Here is an 8,545-nt window from a genome sequence, read left to right on the forward strand (position 1 = left end):
TTTTCATTAGTCTTGGTGCTTGGGTCTTGGCCCGCCTTTCGTGTTGATTTTCAAGTGCATTTTCAACTTGATTCTGCGCAAAGCCTGTCGACAGTTGCCTGCAGTCCAGCAGAATGCTTTTCAATTGGTCATCCAAGGCACGAAAGGTTGTGAGTTTGTAATATTGTGTGAAAAGGTTTCATGTGTGGTAAATGTATTGACTTGAAATTGATTCAGATAAAACGTTCTATTAAACTCTGCAGGACTTTTAAAGCGAACATATGCAACTACTTATACAAAAGTATTTTTCAGAAGGGATACTTTGAGTTTTCCAAATCCACAGTCATCCCCATTTAACAGCCATTTAAAGTCCTTTAGTTTTCGTGAGTCTCTCACTTGTCTTCCTTTCGTCGCTGGCCATTTCCGTTCCAATAATTGTATATCAAGTGTAATAAATCCATAATTATGCTTAAATTATTTATCTTGCATTGTTTACAACAACTTAACAGCCCGACGGCAGGCAACTGCAAATCAATTCATGTATGTAGTAAACTCCAATACGAACAATAAATGAGAGAGAGAACCAACTCTCCCCACTCCATTTTCCACAAAATAAATTACTGTCATTAATGTGCTTACATTTCCTGTAACCGACTTGCCTCCCGGGACCAGCAGCACCACCAGCTCGGTAGTGCCTCTACATGTTAATTTTCGGCACCATTAGAGGCTAAAACAATTTATTATTATACAATGCGACAACTACTCAATGCTCATAATCGATTCACGAAATCTACTCGATAAATGTTAGTGCTGACGATGAAGGGCAACCTCAGCAATTAGCTTAAATTAAAATCAATCATTTTGATTTCCAAGAAGGGGTTTGTATTACGCATATAGTATTATACATACATCGGTCAAGAATATAGTTTCATTATAAGAAAAAAAGCAATTTGAAAGAGTCAAGGTCAAGAGAAACTCTTCTTCTATTGGAATTTTATAAGAAAAAGAATCTTTATTTCTCTAACGCATACGCAAAATATCTCTTTAAAAATCTTTATCGTAGTAAAGAAACACAAGCAGTGCAGCATCATGCAAGCAGTGTTAACTGTAAAATAGTATAGCATGCTTTTATGGATGTAAGAAGCTAATGGTCAAAAACCTCTTACATTCTGAAACTATTGTTTTTACTTATCCATTTTTCATTTTCTAAACTTAATAGTTTTGTTAACTTTTCAACGGGTTACACCTAATAACCAGAAAATTTCGCTTCTATAAAATAAATTTAAAATTTTCAATGGAAACCTTTAGGATAAAGCAAAATTCGTTTATATGTTATGTAGAAGAAGGAAATATTTTGTCAAAAATCTTGTTTCATAAACTTAAATTTGCGGAAGACACTGCCACAAATTGTTTTCAGAATGCTCAAGTTTAGTTTCTTTTTGCTCTTTTTTGGGGGGGATTTTCGATTTGCCATTAAGGCTGCGGGACTAAGCGAGCTAGCTTGGAGTTGCCTTAAAAAACATAACATAAAAATTTGTTGCCTTCTTTCGTTTTTGACATCACATGGCCAAGGCGGCCACACTCCACGCTCTTTACTCTACTGCTTTTCTGCTCTCTTCTCCTCTGTCCTGTTCACCTCATGTCTGGCTTCCGTGTACGGTGTTCATTAGCGTTTTGGCGCCTTTATATGCCACTGACGCTTTACTGTAATTTCGCATTGCGTGTGCTTCGCGTTTCTTTTTTTTGTTTTCCCGTTTTTTTGGCAGACGAGGGCGTAAACTCGAGCTACTTAGTTAGCTGGTATTTAGAGGCATGTGTATAAATAGTCAATCTATGAGATATACATGGCTACCAACATACATATAATATGTTTGCCTGTGTATATATGTACATACGTTCTTCTATGTAGATTGTAAAAGGTGAAAGTTTAATGAACACATGGCGTGTGCTTTTTGTCAAGTCGATTGAATTAAATTCGAAATATTGGCAATAGAAAGACAAGTTGAAAATATGCCACGTGGACTATAAATTATTTGCCATATAATTTTCACCAATAGCTGGAGAAATAAACAAAACGCACCTGGCAATCTGTCTCGGCGCCAAGTTATACTGTTTTTGTTTTGCGTACGTGCCTCCATAGTGACGTTCGCTGTCGCTCTCTCTCTCTCTTGCTCCGTATCCCACTCTAGCACCTACTCTTGTTTGTCAATCAGCGTTGCAAATTGTTGATTACACCTACATTAAGTCAAGGGCAGGACAACAGTTACAGTTACTGTAATGTGGAGCAGCCGATCGATACTATCTTTCCACCCATTCCCTTCTCCCTCTAACTGCGATTTTTGCACACGAAATGTGGCTTCCACCTACATAGGAAAAGTCCATCATATACATACTATATATATAATATTTCATGTCTATATACAACACTAACACGAAAATAAGTCTCTAGGTTTTGTTTTCTCCCCCCTCTCTCGGTCGCTCGGTCTCTTTCGCTCTATCTTTGTGTATATAGGACAGTTGCTTTGTGTCGTTTCATTTGCCTTATTACTGACACGCAGCATATTTAGTGACTAACTTTGCCAGGTTAGCCAGCTAGTCATTCAGTCGTAACTCTCTATATACAAATACATACATACATATATAGAGTTCTCGTTCGACCCTCGCAAATCATTAGAAAACTTATTTTGGAGTGTGATGTTGTATGCAGGTTGAAGTGACATTGACTTTTGTTTATTTTACTTGCGGCGAAAGTTGTGAAGAAAAACGTACTTAAAAAAAGGACAAATAAATAAACACGAACTATAACATATAAATGTACAATGCTTGCTCTGCTTCAAAAAATCATTAAAATACAGAAATATCTTATATAGAAAACTCATAATGGAAAATCATTTTTAGTATCTAACTATTTAAGGATTGTCCGATATTTAAGGGTGATATTATGCTTGATAAATATTTCCCCTTAAAAGGAAAGTGTCAAATTTATATATAAGAATATCATAAGAGACCAGTTTAAAGATCTCTTTTTGAGTACAGATAATTACAATTATCAGAGGTGATGGGATTTATTTTGTTTATCGAATGTTTATGTGTTAATTTGAATGAAAATTGTGTTTTTTTTAAGTTTCCATGGGGACTTTTACTCTTGCATTTTCTGCATGATTGGGCTGCCGAATGTTTGTTCTGCCAACAAGTTTGCGCTGAAATGTATGCTATAGAATTTATGGCATGACGATTTTAATGATAATACATTAATCCTATAAATAGAATAAAACTTGTGTCTTGCCGTGTGCTTTACCCCTATCCCAACTAAATGTTCGATGTTTTTGATTTTTTTCTGTCTTCTTTTGTTAATGTTTCACTTTCTACATCTTCTTTCTCCCTCCGTGCCGGCTCTTTTTCCTCTCTTATATCCCGTCTCTCTCTCTCTTTCAGTTTCTGTTTCCTTCTCCGTTTATTTCTTTAAACCTAAATGTTTAACTGTTTAACTTCTATGTGTTTTATGCCTTTGAACAACAAACAAAAAAAGAACGAAAATATTATATCCCAAATTTATATAAATGTTGTAATTGAAGTCGAATTTGAAAAACAAGTGAAAAACATTTTATGAAATTGACTATTGAATTTGGTATTGAAATTTGATTGCTTTTGCATTAGACGTTACTCTTGTGATGAGTTCTATTTTTGTATGCTTTTGAGAAACATTTAAGTATATATTTATATATGGATTACTTCTCAGAAAAAAAAAAAAAAGGAAAAAAAATAAAACACAATTGAGAGCCGCTCTCCCACAGCCCAAAACTAATCACAATAACTGTATATATTTTCTATGCATTTGTCCCATCACCAAACCAAAAACCAAACCAAAAAAAAAACCACAACCACTGTGTTGTTGTTGTTGTCATCGTCGTCAATCGCTTGGTGTTTCTCGTTAATCGCTACTACTCGATACTTGCCCCTCGCTGTGTGTCACTCGCTACTCGCTACAGTGTGCCCAGGGACGGGCCGCTTGGCTGGAGCGCGGCCGTCGCTGCAGCGTTCAGGATCAACAACAGCAGCAGGCCACCTATCATCGCCGTTGGGTGAAACGGAATCGCGTAAGTTTTATCCATGCAAAAATGCCTGAAAATATAGCAAAGAGCCTGTGCAATAATTTACGGTGTCCCCAGGACACCCAAAAACTTGAACTGTAATCCTAAACCCTATATCACTTATTTACTTCTTCCTATTTACTTTAACTATTGCATCACCCTTCATTTCTTGTTTCACAATCACAATCACACACTCTGATCACTCAATATCTAAATGTTCAGCGCATTTTATAACTACTTTTACTTACAACAACTAGGTAAAGATGGAGAGAATTACTAATTATAATTGTATGAGAAAAAACAAAACGCTTTCATTTTAACTGCGATTTTCATTATCTTTCGCCCCTATTCTCCCATTTATATTGTTGTTATTTTTTACATACTTTTTTTTTATTAAAGGGCTATGCCAAAAGTCCATTCAATCAAAAGTGTTATAAAACTATTGAAACTTTGGCAAAGCTCTTTGTACATTTAACAGTTTTTAGTTCGAATTAAGTATTACTAATGAATGCATTTTATTCATCCCGTCGCCAGATACAAGATGCCTCTTTGGGCGGCTCATCGGACGATGAAGATTTCCTTGGCGTTCTTCGTGGTCCCAGCACATTTGCGAATGCTTTTCTCTATGTGGGACTGGGTACAGTGGCTTTGGGACTGGTCATAGCATTCGTTGGCACTGGCGAAAAGGGCTTCAAAACGGTGGAACTAAGACTTATAGGGCCATCTCTCATAGGCAATTTCTCAGTTTCTTCTACATCTCATTCACTTAGCTGATACTAACTAGCATTCATTTGTTTTAATTTATTCATAGGAATTGGCCTGGTTTGTTGCATTTTACGCATCTTATTCTGCATCTGCCCATCGCATTGTATATCATCCAATAAGAAAACGCGAAAGAAAAATGGTAACAAAATTGATGCAGATCATACAACATCGTTGCTAAGAAATGAAAGCAAAAGGGTTTCAATAGCCAGGGGTCCGCCTGTACAGGTAAGTAGCAACCAGTATGGAAATATGTCTTTATCGAAATTACCTAATAAATTTCCATTTTAGCCCAAATATCCCATAGCACATAAACGCAGTCAGAGCAAAATGCTCAATGAGGGTATGGAGGCTTTACGCCAAATAGCCACCACATCGCTCTTCATGCAGAATGAACAAAAGTCGGGCTTGAATCGGGTTGTTCCCATTATAAATGAGCCAGAGACGGGCGATTATCATTTTGGTGATGGTAATTTACTTACAATTTACAAACACTATGAAAAGTTTTAGTCAACGTTTTTTTTTTTTTTTTTGTGTATTCCTGATGCAGATGCACCACTTGAGATGAAGAAACTGCAAACGGCTCTCAATGTCTGCGAAATGAGTGATGAAGAGCAACAGCTGCAGCAGCAGCAGCAGCAGCAGAATAAGCAACATGGTGAGCTTATGAAAATGGAGACAGCCGAGGTGAAACCAAGCAGAAATGCCTTTACGAGTAGTACCACCAGAGCCCAACCAACTTTGACGACTGTAGATGAAAAACCCGATAGTAAACTAGTGCGTCAACGTGTGGCTTTGCAACAGCAGCGCCCAAGCAACGATCAGCAATCGCAATCATTATCCTCTTCATCTACGGTCAAGGATTCACTGGATGGTGTGGTAATGGTGGAGGAAACCTCACTGATAGATACCAGCACTGTCACAATAACTCCTGTTGCTCCTGCACCAATGCCCGTGCCCGTGTCCGTGCCCGTTTCCATTCCCGCTTCAACAACCTTACCCAGCAGCTGTAGTACAGGTGCCATTCCCAGACTTAAAACACAAAAACCTGGCCAGTCAACGGGAGCCACGCCCAAGACAACTCCTAGCACTAGCAACAGCAACACAACTACCATTATCAGCTCAAGGCTGCCCACCTCGCAGTCACATCCGACGAGTTATGATCTACCCCCGGCCCTGCCACACACATACTCAGCCTCAGCGACTGTGCGCGGACCTTTGGGCATGTCCATGAGCAGCAGTTCATCTAGCAAAATGGGCATGACGCCACCCACCACCACAACGATTAGTCTGTTGCCACTGCCAGCGCCGCCCACAATGGCCACAATGTCAATGGCCATCCCTGGCCAAATACCAGAGGCTAACAATAGCACCACAACCACCACCACAAGTCTGAGTCTGAGCCTAATGCAACCAACGGCGCCCTCAAGGCCCGTTACGGCGACTGGCAGTAGCAGCACTTCCTCCGCATCGGTGGCGTTCCCTAAATCATTTGATCACAAATCACACCCGTCATCCGTCGTCAGCACGATGGGGCACGTGGGGCATGGCAGCCTACTGTTAGCACAGACAACGACGGCATCGCAACCGCCGCCGCAACCTGCAGCAACGACATCCGCATCCGCATTATCATCATCTACGACGGCAAGCAAATTCGAGCCGGAGTTGGTGCTCAGTCCGGCTAAGCTTGGCCAGTGAATATTTACGATTTTAGTTAGCCTCTCAATCTCTATGTAATATGACTCTAGACTCTATTGGAATATGACCGAATCGTGTGAGAATGAATGAATGACTGAGTGAGTGTGTTTGAATGCCTGTGTATGTGTCTGCATTGGTGTGTGTGTGTGTGATTATGAATGAAAGTGTGAGAGAGACTTAAGCATGTACTCGAAAACTATCTTTTAAATGTGCCACAAGACCTTAACCGAAACCAAACAAACAAACTAAAAGCCGCAGCAAGTCAATACCGATTTTCCCAAAAAATTACAAAAAGAAGAAAAATCAATCACTATATAAATCCACAGTCAATCAATCATGCTCTGTAGCAACTAAAACTGTTTTGAAACGGATTAGTAACTAATAATCACAAGAGACACAAAAGGTTAAATCGGAAAAGGTTCTGTCAATGATCTTTTAGCTAAAAGGTATTTTAATATTTTCAATGAAATTCAGTATTTTGAAATCAATTTCTGATCGAAAGCTTTGAGCTCCCCTTTGTTAGACTGAAGTCTAGAAATGGCTTTAGTTGTAAAGATTTAGAAACTTATAGAAAGGCATTTAAAAAATCCGTTATTAACCATATCTTTGGGTTTTTTTGTGGGAGTTTTATACATAAGTTCTGAATTTTTAGACTAAAACTTTATATAACTTTATAGACAGATTATATTTTTTCCCAAGTTAGCCGGAGCATGGTTGATTTACTCTTGCATTCACCTGTTTAACTTAATACCTATTTTAATTTTAAGTATTATGTATTTCCTTTCTCACGTTACCTGTGCTGTGCATTTGTACTTGTAAATTTTTTAATTTTTACTTGAAAATGCTCATCGACAAGAAAGCAAAAGCAATTTACTTTTCATAAGAATCCCTTCCCTCATAAATTTACCTAATTCTGCCCCACTTGACGCAGCAAAAATAATAATATAATAAAAAGTATATAACATTTGTATACCAACATATCGTTAAATAAATTTAAAGAAAAAACTAAATAAAAATAACAAAAAGTGAAGCAGTGAGGAAAAACCGTCGACGAAGGAACACATAGAACCATATATCCGTATATGAAACTAATTAGATATGTAAAACAATAATTGAATGTCGAAGTATAGTTGAACTAGTTGAATGAACAAAATCTCTCTGACTAATAACTAATTACAATAAAAGTAAATGCATCTGTAATGGGCCCTACAAAAAACAAACAAAAACAACACACACATATTCGAAATGGGCTTGATTTTGAGTGTTATGCAATAAACAAAGAAAACAATGTAAGCGAAATCCAAAAACCAAAAATAAAATCCAAAAAGTTCAAACTAAATACAAGTATTAGGCAAAAGCGATGTTGAAAGAGCTCAGCTTGAAAAGACATATATACATAATAGGATATTAATTCACATGAATGAAATGAAATTTATCAATATGGAAAATGGTATTGAATGTTTTTTTTTTTTTTTCTCTCTTTCATTTTGAGGCACTTCTTAAAGCTATAACAAATTGCTTTGCTCTTTCAACGGGTCGGATGAGCAACTATTTACTTAGTGACAAAAAATTAATTAAAATTAAAATAAACGACAAATGGAACTAAAATACAATAGAAAGAAAAAGTGGCCACTAAAATAAAACGAGAAAACAAAACGAATAAACACTAACACTAAAATGTTACAAGCCGAAATGTGTATGAAACAAGAAATAAATACAATAAAATAAATAAAATTAACAAGAAAAGCAAAAACATTATGAATTAGTATGTATGTAAATGTGCAAAATTAAAATGAAATACAAATGAAAAAAAAAATTAAATCATATAACTTGTTTTAATAATAGAATTTCAGATGAAGTTCAAACTAAACTGCTTTAAAATTGCCGCAGAGAGTACAAAAGCTTTTATTACCGTTACGTTTTTATTTAGTTACGTAGATACGATTATCTACGTCGATACTCAGTGGCGCTTGAAACCCGACACGACATTTCAACGAACAAATCCAATTTGAACT

At 36.9% G+C, this 8,545-nt stretch overlaps 1 protein-coding gene across 1 annotated transcript in view; it reads left to right on the plus strand.

Moving 5' to 3' along the window:
* LOC137581570 (uncharacterized) overlaps positions 1-7,857 on the plus strand; it is a 28,883-nt gene extending 21,026 nt beyond the window's left edge. The window contains 5 exon segments of the mRNA XM_068295867.1: positions 3,969-4,076; positions 4,605-4,803; positions 4,882-5,060; positions 5,124-5,301; positions 5,383-7,857. Of these exon segments, the coding sequence (XP_068151968.1) occupies positions 3,969-4,076; positions 4,605-4,803; positions 4,882-5,060; positions 5,124-5,301; positions 5,383-6,530 (1,812 nt within the window). The 3' untranslated portion in view covers positions 6,531-7,857.
* The last annotated feature ends 688 nt before the right edge of the window (positions 7,858-8,545 follow it).

This window comes from Drosophila tropicalis, unplaced genomic scaffold (genome assembly GCF_018151085.1).
Source record: "Drosophila tropicalis isolate 14030-0801.00 unplaced genomic scaffold, ASM1815108v1 contig_845, whole genome shotgun sequence".
In the NCBI taxonomy this organism is placed as follows: domain Eukaryota; kingdom Metazoa; phylum Arthropoda; class Insecta; order Diptera; family Drosophilidae; genus Drosophila; species Drosophila tropicalis.